At 42.2% G+C, this 17,983-nt stretch overlaps 3 protein-coding genes across 3 annotated transcripts; 2 read left to right on the top strand and 1 right to left on the bottom strand.

Annotated features, from left to right (window-relative positions):
• Positions 1-1,509: 1,509 nt before the first annotated feature.
• On the bottom strand, positions 1,510-1,902 carry LOC311242103 (histone H2A-like; the record flags this gene model as incomplete). Its single annotated transcript, XM_084331054.1, has 1 exon — positions 1,510-1,902. The coding sequence occupies one exon, from the start codon at positions 1,900-1,902 to the stop codon at positions 1,510-1,512; it is 393 nt and encodes a 130-aa protein (XP_084187180.1).
• Positions 1,903-2,196: 294 nt separating this feature from the next.
• Positions 2,197-2,607, top strand: LOC311230823 (histone H3.2; the record flags this gene model as incomplete). The annotated part of the gene is made up of 1 exon (XM_084317207.1): positions 2,197-2,607. The coding sequence occupies one exon, from the start codon at positions 2,197-2,199 to the stop codon at positions 2,605-2,607; it is 411 nt and encodes a 136-aa protein (XP_084173333.1).
• A 2,205-nt stretch (positions 2,608-4,812) lies between these two features.
• Positions 4,813-5,124, top strand: LOC311233198 (histone H4; the record flags this gene model as incomplete). Its single annotated transcript, XM_084320124.1, has 1 exon — positions 4,813-5,124. The coding sequence occupies one exon, from the start codon at positions 4,813-4,815 to the stop codon at positions 5,122-5,124; it is 312 nt and encodes a 103-aa protein (XP_084176250.1).
• Positions 5,125-17,983: the final 12,859 nt, after the last annotated feature.

Here is a 17,983-nt window from a genome sequence, read left to right as displayed (position 1 = left end):
ACATTCTGAAGAAATGGTTCAAGGAATGAAACATACTATGTTTCTACTACCTGTACCATAGTGGGGCATTGGTTTACTTTATACACATGGCCCATGGTGAGACCCAGTCCTGTGTAAATGTTGGTGTCTGTTTAGTAACCCAAACAAGAGGAAACCATCGGCTCAACTCAGCATCATCAGAAAACATCTCTTACAAAAATGTATCCTGGCATTCCTATGATAAAAAATGATGCCATGTACCATTGATATCATGTTTTTTTAAGGGCACCCCGTGAAACACAAAAGAAACAATTGAGCTGCTGATCAGTTTGATCAAAAGTGTCCTTATTGGTAAATACTGCTCAGAAATCTGTGATTTTATGTTGTATGACAGAAACACATCTAGAGAAATTGTGACTAGATTTGAAGCATTAACATTACGAGTGGAAAGAGTGGAGAGAGCATGGTGTGCATTTGTTGAAGTCCAAACCATAGGAGATGCCTGATGTAACATTTCAGCCAGATGTGGACGCTGCGTATCCTGCTAAACATGGAGGGAGAGGGGACCGGAGGTGATCAGTATTGCTGAAGTCATATTTTAGACTTCCGATTGCTGGAGTTTGATGTCAACAATGTTATAAAAGCTTATTGTTGTTGTAATAATGTATTGTATGCATTTAAGAGGTTTTGTTCTTCATCAACCATAAAGTTCTCTCCACGTTTGATACATTGGCCATTCAGACTGTAATTGTGATGGGGAATATGCTTATATTTTTTTTTATCTTAACCGATTAAGCCAACGATGACCTGTGTTAATTAAGCAATATCACAGCTATGGGGAGTATTTCGGCCCTGCGTCTTACTGACAGCCCTGTGATATAATAACAGCATGTCACGAAGTGAGCTATTGCTTTTATAAAACGGTTACCAAGTAGCCTAATTTTTACACTTACATTTAATTTGTTTTTATTAATACATAATAATGTTCAAAATATAATTTACTTTGATTTACATTCATCTGTATGCTGCCATTTATTGTGCACCAACTGGCACAGGCAGAGATGGTATAAACAGCAGACTTATTTCTTGAAGAGGTGGCAAGATGGTACAAGGCAGAGCAGATTGCTTTGAGCTACCCCGTTTTATAATTATTGGCCATGGCCACCAGTAGAGGGCAGAAGAGTTTCAGCCATGAGTTTGTTCTGCTTTACACAGGGCTTTCATCGAATTACGTTTCAAAACTCTGTTGTACTCCAAGATGTTAAACTATTTTATATTTTAGAAGTCGAGGGATGATAATTATCAAAACACTGCAGACAGACAACACATTAAACATTACTTACCCATAAGTGAACACGGGCATGTTATGCATTACGTGTATCGCCTTACGTTGTTGTCTCGCTACCTCGGACATAAGTGTAAGTTACACAACCAAATTGTATTTTGACAAACGGAAAGATTGCATTTTCAAGAAGAGGTGGGTGGCTCTGAAAAGAGCCTTTGTGGGGTTTGTCGAAGAGGCTAAATAATTTACTTCTTGGCAGGCTTGGCAGCCTTCTCGGTCTTCTTGGGCAGAAGGACAGCCTGGATGTTGGGCAGCACACCACCCTGAGCGATGGTCACTCCTCCCAGCAGTCTGTTGAGCTCCTCGTCGTTACGCACGGCCAGCTGCAGATGACGGGGGATGATACGACTCTTCTTGTTGTCACGGGCAGCGTTTCCAGCCAACTCCAGGATCTCAGCGGTCAGATATTCCAGCACAGCGGCCAGATAAACCGGAGCACCGGCTCCAACACGATGAGCATAGTTGCCTTTACGCAGCAGTCTGTGGACACGACCCACGGGGAACTGAAGCCCGGCGCGAGAGGAGCGAGTCTTGGACTTAACTCTGGCCTTTCCTCCGGTCTTTCCTCTTCCAGACATGTTTATAATTCTCTTTAGCTAAACGAATTAGAAAATGAATGCAGAGAGTTTGAGAGTCGCCTTTTATCTTTGGGCTTGTGTTTTCTCACCCAATCAGGAAAGACGTTTTCTTGGCGGTTTTTCGAAAAGACGAGTCCTCCAATCCTCGTGTGAGATGTAGGCGGAATAACGAGATCCCAGAGTGGAGACCAATCAGAAACGACTGCCCCTCCACGTTAGTAATATAAGGCCAGAGTTTCAGCACAGCAGCGTAGTATTCTTGTTCGATTGAAGAAGAAAAGATTGTTTCTCATAATGGCAAGAACTAAGCAGACCGCTCGTAAGTCCACCGGTGGAAAAGCTCCAAGGAAGCAGCTCGCCACCAAGGCTGCCCGTAAGAGCGCACCGGCTACCGGCGGCGTGAAGAAGCCACATCGTTACAGGCCCGGTACCGTGGCGCTGAGAGAGATCCGTCGTTACCAGAAGTCCACCGAGTTGCTGATCCGCAAGTTGCCTTTCCAGCGCCTCGTCAGAGAAATCGCCCAGGACTTCAAGACCGATCTGCGCTTCCAGAGCTCGGCTGTCATGGCTCTGCAGGAGGCCAGTGAGGCTTATCTGGTCGGTCTGTTTGAGGACACCAACCTGTGCGCGATCCACGCCAAGAGGGTGACCATCATGCCCAAAGACATCCAGCTGGCCCGCCGCATCCGTGGAGAGCGCGCTTAGATCGGCTTTTGTTTTCCTACATTCATTAACCCAAAGGCTCTTTTCAGAGCCACCACCGTAATCATGAAAAGTACATTCCATTAACTCATTTTATACTAAAATCATCACTTTATTCTGATATTTAGACTAGCATATCTTGTTGGCTACAGTAGGGCTAAAGCAGAACAGACTGCAAATAGCTATATAATATTTATTGATCACCTTGGGGACATTCGTTATCATAGCAGGAGGGGAGGTACAGGTAGTATAACATGTTACAGAATTATATTAGAGTGGAGAAGTAAACATTTAATAAAAAGGCAGTGTAAACAATATACAATATAATTAACTCTGGATATGGATAACAAGGTTGTCCTCGTAGGTTCGTCTGGGAACATGGGGCCTCATTTTGAGAAGCATCTTCGTAATGTGTGAACATAGGCCCTAAATTTTGTGTGAAAAGAAAATCTGGGGCTGTGCGACCATAGGGCTGACCCCCATGATTCAACACATTACATTGACCTCGATAGGGAAATTCAAAGTTTTACAGTCGAGACTCGAGTAAAGTAGTTTGAATATGGTCATCTTGTGTTAATTACAGCTCAATGAAATAAGGTAGCAGTCCATAAGGTGACATATTGCTATATTTTCATTTATATTTCATGGTGCTGTAATTAACACGGATTTTCTCTCAAGGGCAGATATACTGGGAGGAATTAGCTCGGGAGTCAATACATTTCCATCTGTATGAGGTGCTTAATTTATGTCATATCAACTTTGCTATTTTGCCCTTATTTTATTTTAGGAGCAACAATGTAACCGCACAGGTTCATACACTGAGACAATAGGACATTCTTTATTGGTAGTTTAAAATTCAAGATGACAAACTGATTTTCAACTCAATGTTGCAGCAATCAACAACAGCTAAAAAGTAACCCATGACCATACACCCATAATTATACATGTTCCAATCATACATATAACTCAGAGTTAAGGGCCAATAGCCTTTTTCTGCCCCTTCTCTCATTGAGGGCAGGTAGTGAGAGGAATCAGCTCAGCGACCACAGATTTCCATCTGGTTTCATGCTGAACTAGTTTGAGGGGCTTCATTCATAATGTCATTAAAATTAACAGACTCAAACGTTGACACATCACTCGGGAGAAAAGATCAATCATGCCGTCCTTGTACATTTATTTCCAAGTATTTAACATTCATTCAGTTGCTATTTTACAGATATTTGTTGTTTTTGGAGCATCAATGTAGTTCCAGTTGGTTGTGTAGAGGCTGTGGCAGGTTTCCGTGCTAGTATAATACTCTGAAGTGGAGCCAGGCAAGGAAAATACATTATTCAGAGCACAATTTTACAATGATTCCTCTGCATCACGACTTTAAACAACTTTATTGATTAGTCATTTAAAAATGTATTATAGAAAGGAAAAAGGGAGATTGGGAGGGTTGAATAAATAAATCATGAAGTTCTTGTTTCGTTCTTGTATGACATAAACGTCCTGATGTAACAGTACTGTATATCTGTATGTTGTGTATGTCATGAATGTTATGATGAATTGACCCTGATGTAAACAAGAAGAAAGTCTTTCTCTGGTCTGCATCCCCTTAACAATTGTGTGTATTGAGCCATTCTGTATTGTACCCATTCTGCAATCTGTATCTAAATCTAAAGTATTCAATCAATCGTTTCCATATTTGTTAAACAGAGATTGGTGTGTTGCATCAGTGAGGATTATCATCTGATTTGAATGCAAATCTACTTCCCAGGACAACCATTCTCTGACTGGTGAACATTATTGTATATTTATATAGCCTATACCTGTCTTTTTTTATAGCTAGATTCTGTATTATTTGGAGTTTTTTTTAGGTGTGAATTTGCCACATTGCTCCAGGTGGGGGTAGAATAATCAGAGTGGTTTTAAGTAGCTTTCATATTCTAATCACTGTTCCTCCTTCTGCAGAACACTTTCAGTTGGTTTAGCCTCCTTATTGCCTTGTTCCAGACAGGTTATGTGGGCTAGACATGTTGTGTAGATGTTGGGGGCCAAGAAGACAAACTTGCAGAGGAACCCTATTTCCCTATTGGCCAAACCTCAAACCCTCCCCCCACACTTTGTCTTGGCGCTCGTTGGCCTCAACAACGTCCTCAGAGAGGCTTGAAATACGCAAGGGTTTGGCCAACTGAGACGTTCGATCATCATCTATTATTCGTGAAAATGAGTGGCAGAGGTAAAGGAGGAAAGGGACTGGGAAAAGGAGGCGCTAAGCGTCACCGCAAAGTGCTCCGTGATAACATCCAGGGAATCACCAAACCCGCCATCCGCCGTCTGGCTCGCCGTGGTGGAGTGAAGCGCATCTCCGGTCTGATCTACGAGGAGACCCGCGGTGTGTTGAAGGTCTTCCTGGAGAACGTGATCCGTGATGCCGTCACCTACACCGAGCACGCCAAGAGGAAGACTGTGACTGCCATGGATGTGGTCTATGCTCTGAAGAGACAGGGACGCACTCTGTACGGCTTCGGCGGCTAAACTTCTATTCAACCAACTATCCAAAACCCAAAGGCTCTTTTCAGAGCCGCCCACTTAGTCACCGAATGAGTAAATTATACGTTGTTGAAGTTAACTTACATTAATTTATTGTAATATGTAACTAATTCCAAAATTAAGTCAATTGTGTCCCAACGCTTCGTAAAAGTCAACACAGTCTTAATACGCATTTGGAACAGACTGAAATAACATGCCTTACAGTCTTAAATTACTACACGTCACAAAGTAGGCACATTGATTGTTTAGCCAAATTGGGATTTTCTTTCAATGGCACAAAGTTAAGTAGTTCTAATCCAAGTGGTACTTGTAAACAAAGCTTCCATTCCACTAAAATTAAGACTGGTTATTATTATCTAGTTCCTTCCGTAATCTAATGGCTTTAGCTAAAATATCATTTGAGTTATTAGCTCTTAGTCTTGGTGTGCTCCATAATATTAACATAATTTTGGTGTAAGTGACTCGACATACATGCCAACATGCGTTTTTAAATAGTTTGGGTGCATTTAAATAAAATTGACAATATAATGTTCATTTTATTAAACTAATCTTTAATCCACATAGTTTACCCAAAGATGCCAGCCTATGAATCTAAGGACAACTGCTGGTTCTCAGTTTCTAGACATTTGGTACTAATGCATGCATTTCTGATGATACTTATTTTGTGCTCCTACTACTTCAATATAGATACTGATGATGTATTACTTTAGTGTATTTGTACCTGTATCACTACATATTAATACTATAACTCTTTACATCTGATTAGCACTATTATTCAGTAGTAGTACTTATTTATATTATACCCAGTTTAATCACTTGTATATTACTATTGCACTTTACTGTTACATTTGCACTCTGGCTGTATGCCTAACTTATTTGTATTGTACTGTACTTGTTGTATGACAATACATTTGAATCTAATCTATTACATCAAGTATTAAAAACCCATGGCATTGAAGAGTATTGTACTGTATGACCCGATATAAAAAATAATGAATTCTCCACGGGAATCAGTCCAGAAGATACTACTATGCATATATTCCCAGGCCATATTAATTATGGAGACACTTCAACACAATGTACTGATTTATTGTGCACATCATTTTCACACAAATACACAAACTGCCGTTTTTCACACATTAATTTAGTTATTGATCGGAAATGTGTTTTAATTTGGCCACCAGTGATGTCATCCTTGTGAATCCTTGTGTTAATTATAGCACAATTAATGCAATTAAGTAACCTGTCATTTCACTGAGCTGTAATTAACACAACACAAGCATTACATGTTCCCGATGACATCACTAGTGGCCATATTCAAACTAATTTACTCTAACTGTCAAACTAAATTAATGTGTGATCAACTGTTTAGGGTTTTTCGAAGTGTGAGATAATGTGCAAAATAAATAAATCAGCATTGTAAAGCTCCCCTTTAAGGTTATTTCCTTGTTTCTACAAAAACTACAGCTAGTTTCAATATAAATCCTCTATCTAGAAAAGCAGATTTTAACAGGAAGCATCACTGCATTATTTTGAATGACTGATTTAGTCCATAACTCCATTGCTGTCTTGTCGTTCTGTTAGAATTCCATAGCATAGTTTGGGGCAATAACAATGGAGACAGTGAGTCATTCTTATACATGAGGTAATTCATATTGGGCTAACTTCTAGTCAGTTAAATTAATAGTTAAAATAGTGCTATATACCTGATTGCCTATATCCTCTATCTATGATATGTTATCCATATACTGTTCAAACTATGTAGCCTACTGCACTGTAATCACTACCTAGTTCAAACTATATTCAACCCATACCTCTGTATGATAGCATGTGCAATAATGCTGCATATACTGTGTGTGTGTATATATATATATATATATATATATATATATATATATATATATATATATATATATATATATATATATATATATATATATATATATATATATATATATATATATATATATATATATATATATATATATATGTACTATATACCTTACTAGTTATACCACTAGCCAGTATGACTTAAATAGTGTATCTTTATACCTGTAACACTACATACATCTGATCAGCATTATTACTCACTAGTACTCATTTGTACTCCAGTTTAATCACTTTGTACATTCCTATTGCACTTTACTGTTACATTTGTACTCTGGTTAGATGCCAATTTATTTTCTTTGTACTGTACATCTGCTGTATAACAACAATGAATGAACAATAATTTAATCTAATCTGATGTAAAGTATAAATTAAAACCCTAATTTGGCTGGCGGACCAGGGCAACACTCTCAATGACTAATGTCAACAGGGTCTAAGGAGTCAAACAAGGTCGTTATTTTGAAGCTAAACTTTTCTCCATATAATTATTATTTATGGGACAATAACATAACTTCAGAATGAGACTATTCAGTAGTAGGAGGTGATTTGACAGTCATACTATTACTTAAGTCAGTTGCTCCCAGGTCGAAACTAAAACAGAATATTATAGTTGTGGAGAGGGCAGTACATTTAACTCGTCATTATATATAGGGATGGTTATATTTTTCCTCAATAGGTTGACTCCTAGTCAAGAGTGAGCCCCAACATTTTCGTGTAAAATAAGATTAGATAAAATATTCCCTTATTGATCCCCTTGGGGAAATTCAGGCATCATAGCAGCATGGGGAGGGTATAGGTGCAGTTAGCAGAATACATGTACAGGTCACAGAATTATAGTACAGTGGAGAAGTAAAAATTTATAATTTGATTGATTGAAAATGTTATTAACAGATTGCAGAATGGGCACAATACAGTACGGCTCAATACACACAATTGTTAAGGGGATGCAGAGCAGAGAAAGACTTTTGTCTTGTTTACAACAGGGTCCCCCATTTTCAATTCATGATAAGAGATACGCGAATAAAAAGGCAGTTTAAACAATATAATTAACTCTGGACAGGCATGAGCGTATCTGCAACAAGGTGCAAAATGGGGTAATATTTGCCCTACAATAAATATAGTTACAATATATAATCTAATAATCCAATATAATATCTATGTTCTGAAGGTCCAGATTAACACTGAAAGTCTGCGTTTATTATTTTGTATAACTTATATATTGTTTATATATATAAGATATATATTTTCACGTCATCTGTTTGCCTAACAGGATTCATCATTCGCTTATTTGTATATGTCCCATTCTTAACGCCGTAGGCGCCAGTGCGCGCGCCCCTCTATACATGTTTCAGAACATGTTCAGACATGCCCGGACAAGTGAGAGAGCGTATTGATCTATATGGGTGAACAGGGCCCTATTCCCCGTACCTGGTTCAACTAAGTCGATCAAGAGTCCCATTATCCAGATTCAGTTAACCCGATGTTTGAAGCCGGGATTTTCCTGTTCCTTGAAGGTGGATTCAGTCTCGTTAACTCGAACCAGACTTGAGACCCAGGATAAGTGCGCGCGGCCGCTTCAGTTGAAAAGCCAGCACTTATCGATAGCAGAGATCCTGATTTTCTAACGGCATTGATTGATTAATTGATTTAAAACTTTATTATCAGATTGCAGTACGGCTCAATCGCCTCGCCGACAAGTTAAATGCGTTATCTATAGGCTAATTTTAAGTCCCTCATTACCTCAATCAATCAGATTATATTTCTTTAAACTTGCCTGCTGGCAGTAGGTTTATGGATTGAATAATCAAATGAGATCTTGCTAGCGAAAATAATTAGTTAAACTGTTATACAGAATAACGATACGGCTCTCTTACCCATTGATTGATGTATGGTGGATCTTTTACTTATCTGCACTGTGGTGTAACGGTTTCTTCTTTTGACTTTCACGCAGACGACCGGGGTTCGAATCCTAGTCTTTTCCTTCTTTTTGCAATGTAGGAATAAATCAATTTGGTGCACGTTGAGAGCTATATAAAGAATGACATCCTCAATGCATGTAGTGAAACGGAGGGCTAGGGCCTCCACAGGGTGCGTTTGATGGAACTGGCGGACACTATGGGGTTGTAACACCCGTTAAAGAATTACACAGAGGCGTGCTGCAGTTACTGGTTGTTATTTGATAGATTTCCAGGTGTGGTTGTCTACAGAGGAATACAATACAGTATACATTAATAACACAGTAGTGATGTACATAAACAAGAATATCCATTAGTAGTATAATGCAAATAGTAACTAGAGCATTCACTTAACCAGAGTTAATATACATAACCTACATAACCTATGTAGGGAATTACTCCTTCAGTGCATGTAAACGGTATAGGTAGGTGGACTGTAAACCAGGTGTAAGATACATTCAGTTCACTAGGGGTAATGAGTGAGTTATAGTTATAGCTTAGGCTAGCTAACGTGCGTCTAAGCTAGCCACGCAACGCAGCAGCATATCATAGGAGGGGCAACGTAAGTTGGCTAACGTGTAGCTAAGCTAACGGCGCAGTGTTTCAGTAACGGGGGGAATGACGTCAACGGGAATGGATCAGCGGGGACGCACTAAGTACAGAGTAAACTGAATGAACGAACTAAACGCAGGTACAGTACTCACGTTCATTGACGCACACGTTATCCCATGGGGACAGGGTAAACTACTACAGCACGTCGTTAGACGGTAACACTGAGACCGGCTCGCTCACGTTAAAGGGGAGGAACTCTTAGAGGACCGGTACAGAACAAAGTAGTCGTCAGACAATAACACTGAGACCGGCTCGCTCACGTTAAAGGGGAGGAACTCTTAGAGGACCGGTACAGAACAAAGTAGTCGTCATACAATAACACTGAGACCAGCTCGCTCACATTAAAGGGGAGGAACTCTTAAAGGGTCAGTACAGAACAAAGTAGTCTTATTAGCAGGGCTTTCCTACACAGCCGCACCCAAAAGTCTACTTAGACCTTTTGAACTAAAACGGGAAAGTCTCTGGGTTCCTCGGTATCCGGGAGGCTCGGGAGCTGCACCAACCGGGACACAGGGCGCAGGTATGTTCGGTCCTTCACTTGGACAGCGGCGGTGCGGATGCACCCGTCAGCTCCAGGGTATGTCTGAGTGACCTTCCCGACAGGCCAGAGTGCCCGAGGGAGCTGTGGGTCAACGATTAGGGCCACCTGGCCTAGTGACAGTTCCTTGCCGTCCTTCCTCCACTTCTGCCTCTCCTGTAGACCCGGTAAGTAGTGGCGAATGAATGCAGACCAGAAGTGGTCGGCCAGCACTTGACTATGCCTCCAGCGACGTTTCCCAAGGAGGTCACTGGAGTCGTAAACTGCTTGAGGTAGAGACGAGTCACGGCGTCCCATGATGAGGAGGTTCGGGGTAACGGGATCAGGGTCTGCAACGTCCGAGGAGAGGTAGCCCAATGGCTTTGCATTCATGATGCCCTCCACTTCGATGAGGACTGTGTGGAGGACGGTCTCAGACACTATCTGATCTTTAAGGATGACTCTGAGGGCAGTCTTCACCGACTTCACCTCCCTCTCCCAAGTTACACCAAAGTGCGGTGCGCTTGGCGGGTTGAAGCGGAACGTAATCTTCTGCTTAGCTAACTGTTCCTTCAGTCTGGGTTCCATCTCGGCAAAGGCTTCCTGCAGCTCTCTGTTTCCTCCGACAAAGTTTGTGCCATTATCGCTGAGGAGCTCGAAAGGTGTGCCGCGGCGTGAGATGAAACGCCTCAGGGACATCAAGAAGGCGTCAGAGTCCAGGCTTTCTAGGAGGTCAAGGTGTATGCAGCGTGTAGTCATACACTTGTAGACGATCCCCCACCTCTTCTCATTCCGGCGCCCTATCTTGATGTGAAATGGCCCGAAACAGTCTACTCCTGTAGAATAGAATGGGGGCTTGTAGAGACGCAGGTGACAGGGCGGAAGGTCGGCCATTTTAGGCATGTCGGGCTTTGCTCGCCACAGATGACATTCTCGGCAGGTGTGTTGATGCTTGGGGATTGCTTCTCTTCCTCGTAGGACCCAGAATCGGGATCGAAGATCAGCGAATACCCTCTCAGGCCCGGGGTGGAGAAGAGTTTGATCATAGTCTTGGATGATCAGCCTTGTCAGGGGGTGATGTGGGTCCAAGACGATTGGGTGAATGGCATCCATCCCCAAATTCTCGGCTCTGCGCAGCCTACCGCCTACTCTGAGGAGACCTGTAGCCTTGTCGTACTCCGGAGATAGGGAGCTCAAACGACTGTCTGAGGGAAGAGGTCGGTCAGACTGGAGGGCCTTGATCTCCTCGGGGAATGAGTCCAGCTGGGCTCGTGTAAGGAGGACCTTCTCGGCATTAGGGGTGGGAATCACCAGTTTCATCACGATACGATACGATATCGATTCTTTGGACAACGATACGATATTTGCCGATATCAAAAAGTCTCCCACGATACGATACGATACGATTCGATTCAGGTGCCTGCGATCGATATGAGACGATATTAATTTTATATGCCCATTTAACACAATCAGTAACATTTAGATCAACCCAAAAAAGGCAACAGAAATATCATTTGACATTTTTATTTTTGAGCTCTTTCAGACATTTAAATGAAAAACAATATCCTGTTCACTGTAGAGTGTAGAGTGCTCAATAGTGCCAACTAACTTTAATAACTAACTTAAATAACCAACTTTAATAACTAACTTAAATAAGGTAATAACTTTAATAACCAACTTAAACAACAACAACATTACAACAATATAAACAATATATTAATTAGAACATAATAATAACCAAGGTCATCTCCACTGTCGATTTCCTGAGAGTCAAAGGTCACTCACCCTTGGATATATATTTTTTGTACTAGCATTATGTAAACAATCCCTTGTGTCTCATAAACAAACAATATAAAACGTACTTACGGTAGTAAGTAACAATAACCAAAGGCACCACTTGTAAGTGCAAATGCAGTGCAAATGCAGTACAGCATAGCTAGCTATTATCCACTATATACTGGAATATGAATGATTCTGAACCAAATAAAAAATATAAATGTTGGAACAAAGCAAATGTAAACAATTCCACGTGTTTTCAGTGCAAATGCAGTACAGCATAGCTAGCTATTATCCACTATACTGGGATATGAATGATTCTGACCCAATTAAAAAATATAAATGTTAGAACAAAGCAAATGTAAACAATTCCACATGTTTCAGTGCAAATGCAGTACAGCATAGCTAGCTATTATCCACTATATACTGGAATATGAATGATTCTGAACCAAATAAAAAATATAAATGTTGGAACAAAGAAAATGTAAACAATTCCACGTGTTTTCAGTGCAAATGCAGTACAGCATAGCTAGCTATTATCCACAATACTGGGATATGAATTATTCTGAACCAAATAAAAAATATAAATGTTGGAAAAAAGCAAATGTAAACAATTCCACGTGTTTCAGTGCAAATGCAGTACAGCATAGCTAGCTATTATCCACTATATACTGGAATATGAATGATTCTCAACCAAATAAAAAATATAAATGTTGGAACAAAGAAAATGTAAACAATTCCACGTGTTTTCAGTGCAAATGCAGTACAGCATAGCTAGCTATTATCCACTATACTGGGATATGAATGATTCTGACCCAATTAAAAAATATAAATGTTAGAACAAAGCAAATGTAAACAATTCCACATGTTTCAGTGCAAATGCAGTACAGCATAGCTAGCTATTATCCACTATATACTGGAATATGAATTATTCTGAACCAAATAAAAAATATAAATGTTGGAACAAAGCAAATGTAAACAATTCCACATGTTTCAGTGCAAATGCAGTACAGCATAGCTAGCTATTATCCACTATATACTGGAATATGAATGATTCTGAACCAAATAAAAAATATAAATGTTGGAACAAAGCAAATGTAAACAATTCCACATGTTTCAGTGCATGACATCTCAGGCAGTCAAGTATGTCCTTAAGTGTTCTTCTTTGGGAGGTTTTTCTTCAAAAAAAACAACTGATCGACATGCTCAGCAGACAAACAGCTGCGTTCTGAACGGACAATGTCACCTGCAGTGCTAAAAACACGCTCAGAAGGTACGCTAGTACCAGGAATGCAGAGGTATGTTTTGGCAAGGTTTGCCAGGAGAGGAAGCTCAGTCTGCTGGCTTTTCCACCACTCTAACACATTACCTCCGAGGGCCAAAGATGCAGTCTCTCTATACTTAGCAGCTTCAGCCTGGGCTCGCTCTCTGGAGGACTTGGTCTGACGAGGGTCCACATCGCAGAAGGTGTCACCAAACCATTGTTCAATTGCCTTTGACTTCTTGGAAGCGGGAACGTATTCTGAAATGACACAGAAAGACAAAATATCTCTTTCAAACACTTGTTAGCTGATTATAAAAGGGGAACTTCACTGAACAAATTAAAAGTTCCCCTTTATTTAACTAATTTACATGTTTATAACATTGAGTCAATAACACTTTCCACAAAAAGGAAACCTACACACGCACGCACGCACACACACACACACACACACACACGCACACACACACACACACACACCTTGTGCAGTGGCTTGAGCCTGAGATGTCCCCGGCACTTCATCAGAAGGTTGGTCATCATCAGAAGGTTGGTCATCAGATGCGTGAGGAGGTGTACTCGGCTCCACCCGCACCTGCACCGCTGTGTCATTCTGTAGAGACACACACACACACACACAAATATTAAATATAATCATTACAACACTAAATAAAGTAATGAATAATACATCCATTATGAATAGTGTTTGCATTTCTAAAACACAAATAGACAAAATAATATGATCTTAAGTAATGAATAATACATCCATTATGAATAGTGTTTGCATTTCTAAAACACAAATAGACAAAATAATATGATCTTACTTTCTGGTCCCACAGCTCTGCAGCCTCATGGATGACACCCTGGAATGTTGCAGCTCTCTCTGCCTCACTTAGAAATGGCAGCTTTTTGAATCTTGGGTCCAAGGCAGATGCTCTCTGCAGGACTTCATGCAAGCCCACATACCGCTCTCCAAGCTGGCCGGCCATTACCTCCTTCATCTCTGTCAGCAAGGTGGAGTCTTCCTCTGAGATGCTGAAATGCTCCAACAGTTTAGCTTTCATTGGAGCAATGACAGACAGAGTGGGCTGTTTTTCCTCACACATGATGGTGCTGGCACTTTTCACTGGTCCGAGCAGGTTGACCAAGTCCTCAGCTGTAGTGATGTCACTCTCGTTGAGTGTATGCACGTCCTTTGCACCTTTTCTTAGTTTTCTGTCCAGCAGTGTGGCGCACACTGTAGCTTGTTGCTCCAAAAAACGCTCGAGCATATCATATGAACTGTTCCAGCGTGTTATCACGTCTTGCTTTAGCTTGTGCTCTGGAAGTCCAAGCAACTTCTGCTTCTCTTTTAAAAGTGCAGTTGCCACCGTGCTGCGGTGGAAATACGAGACAACCCGTCTCACTCTGCCCAAAAGACGTGCTGCACCAGCACATTTAAGGCCTTTCTGCGTCGCCAAGTTGATAGTATGTGCAAAGCATGTTATGTGTGGCGACATATTTGCCTCTACTCCGGCTACAAGCATGTTGCTGGCATTATCCGTTACAAGCGCAGGTCTTTTGTCGCTTATATTCCACTCTGCACATGCTTCGGTCAAAACTGTGGCAATATTTGCTCCCGTGTGTGAGTCATTCAACACGCGTGTCTGGAGAACATAATTTTTCATTTGCCAGTCTTTGTCAATGTGATGACAGGTCACAGCTACATATGATTCTGTGGTACATGACGTCCAACCATCTGTAGTGAGAGCGACTCGTTCTGCGTTCATCAGCTCACCTTTTATTTCGTTGCGAATAGTATTGTAGAGCGTCGGTATACAGGTTTCACTGAAGTGCTTTCTTGATGGAATTGTATATCGCGGCTCCAGAGTATGGAGTAGATCACGAAAGCCGTCGTTTTCAACAACGCTGTACGGCCTCATGTCTTTGCAAATGAAATTTGTAATTGCAGCCGTGATACTCATCGCTCTTTTAGAGTTGTGATTCAGTTTCTGCGGAAAGAAACTTGTCAAGACTGGTGTTGTTGTTGACTTCGCAGCCTCTGACGCACTAGCGGCGGCATGGGGATCAATGCCATGCTTCTTCTTGAGGTGCACAGCAAGGTTTGTCGTGTTTCCCGAGTAACGTATCTCGACTTTACATTGTTTGCAGACGGCATTCGATTTGTCTGTTGTCCCGTCTTTCATCCGAAACCCAAAGTATGTCCAGACCGCTGATTTGTTTCCTTTAGGAGAGATAATATCCTCACCGTCAATGTTTTGGTTGTTAGCCATCCTGCAGCTGCTGTTGACTGTTGTGTTGGTGGTTTGATTTCCCGTTTCACGTGACGATCTCGCGCGAATCCAGCTGCCTGCCGGCGCTTTCGGTTTCTAGATGAGACTTGCGCGCGGCGCAACAGGAAAATGAATCGATAATGATCGATCGTTTTACGTGGCATCGATCCTACTTGATATTTGAAATTAGATCGATATATCGATCTGGATCGATGTATCGTCCCACCCCTACTCGGCATTGAGGACGTCAGCTGCTTCGTAGGGCTGATCTGTAGTCTGGGCGTCAGCCGCACCGTGAAGGGACCTGGCTGTTGCTTGGACGAGGTCCTTCCATGAAGTGAAGTCTTCAACGGCAGGGAGCAGAGGACTGGGAGAGGTGGTTACATGACAGATTATTAGTTTAGTTTAGTTCGTTTAGTTCAGTTAGTTTAGTTCTTTAATAGTTGTCATACAGAAGTACAGAATACTTTCATACAAAATGCTTCTTACTGTTACGCTCCAGAGACTGTGCTAGACAAGATAGTATCAAATAACATAATAACATAATATAGCATGAATTTAGAAGAAGAAAATGAGGTCACAGTGTTCGGTATAGACATATGTACAATGTTCTGAGTTACCATATAATATACAATACACAATACTATGCAGTGTACTAATGTACAGTACTATCTAGTGCAAAGCAGAAATGGGATGAGGTACAATTTTAGGTACAATTTACAGTAAGGTGTACGAGTTGTAGTGCAATCCTTCATCCATAAATATAAAGTGTGGGGAGTGGGTGCTACAGTGTGTTTGTTTAAAGTGGGTGTGTGCTATAAGTGTGTGGAGTGGGTGCTACAGTGTGTTTGTTTAAAGTGAGTGTGTGCGTGTGGATGTGTGTGCTATGTGCGTTTGGTGGTTGTTGTTGTGTAGTGTTCATTCATTGTTCGTTTAGCAGCCTGATGGCCTGGGGATAGAAGCTTCTTCTGAGTCTTTCTGTGCTCGCCTTGAGACTCCTGTATCGCTTGCCTGACCGCAGCAGTTCAAAGAGGCAGTTGTTCGGGTGACTGGAGTCTTTAATGATTCTCTTAGCCTTGCCCTTGCAACGCTTGTAGTAAATGTTCTGGAGGGTGGGGAGCCCCCCTCCAATTGTGCGTTCGGCTGAACGTGTCACTCTTTGTAGTCTGCTTTGGTCTTGTGCAGTGCTATTCCCAAACCAGGAGGTGATGTTGCCGGTCAAGATGCTCTCTATTGTACATGAGTAGAAGTTCTTAAGGATCTTCTGGCTGACTTGGAACTTCCTTAGGCGCCTGAGGAAGTAGAGGCGTTGTCGTGCCTTCTTCACAACACTGTTAATGTGTGTGGTCCATGTCAAGTCCTCGGATATGTAGGCTCCGAGGTACTTAAAGCTGTTGACTCTCTCAACCGGTGCCCCGTCGATGCTGAGGGGGCTGTAGTCCTTGACCCCCGACCTCCTGAAGTCCACAATCATCTCCTTTGTTTTGCTGACGTTCAGGGAGAGGCTGTTTTCCTGGCACCATCCCGCCAGGACCTTGACCTCTTCCAGGTAGGCCCTCTCGTCGTTGGCAGAGATCAGGCCCACCACCACTGTGTCGTCAGCAAATTTGACGATTGTATTGCTACTCCGCTGAGCCACACAGTCGTGTGTGTACAGGGAGTAGAGGAGGGGACTCAGAACACAGCCCTGGGGGGCCCCTATGTTGAGGGTGATGGATGAGGAGGTGCAGTTGCCTGCTCTCACCACCTGGGGTCTGCCAGTCAGGAAGTCCAAGACCCACTGGCAGAGGTCATAGCCCAAGCCCAGGTCCCTGAGCTTGGCTATGAGTATGGAGGGGACTATGGTATTGAATGCCGAGCTGTAGTCGATGAATAGCATTCTCACATAGTTCCCCTGCCTCTTGTCCAGGTGTGATGCTGCTGTGTGCAGCACATGGGATATGGCGTCCTCCGTGGACCTGTTGGGGCGGTATGCAAATTGCAGGGGGTCCATGTTGATGGGGAGGGAGGAGCAGATGTAGCCCTTTACTAGCTTCTCGAAGCACTTCATGGCTATGGAGGTGAGAGCTACAGGGCGGTAGTCGTTGAGGCAAGCAGGCTTGGATTTTTTGGGTACAGGGATAATAGTGGACTTCTTCAGGCAGGTGGGGATGACAGCCTGTTCTAAGGACAGGTTAAATATGTCAGTGAATACTGGGGCCAGTTGGTCGGCACAGACTTTTAGGACGCGGCCGGGGATGCCGTCTGGACCTGCTGCCTTCCTGATATTCACTTTTTTAAAGGTCCGCCTCACCTCATGCTCTGTTACCCTGAACACTGCGCCTCCATCAGCAGCCGACCCCCCCCCCCCCCCCCATTGCCGAGGCTTGTGAGCTGGTGTTGTTATTACCAGCATCAAACCTCGCATAGAAGGTATTGAGGTCATTTGCTAGGAGATGTCACTGTTCAGTTTGAGGGAGGCGCCTTTGTAGTCTGTCATCGTTTTGAGCCCCTGCCACATAGCTCTAGAGTCAGCTTGTTCAAACTGGAGTTCAATTTTATCCCTGTAGCGTCGTTTGGCCTCTGA

Source organism: Notolepis coatsorum, assembly GCF_963971535.1.
Source record: "Notolepis coatsorum genome assembly, chromosome: 1".
Taxonomy (NCBI): Eukaryota; Metazoa; Chordata; class Actinopteri; order Aulopiformes; family Paralepididae; genus Notolepis; species Notolepis coatsorum.
The sequence above is the reverse complement of the archived record's forward strand: the minus strand, read 5'-3'. Positions and strand labels throughout refer to the sequence as shown.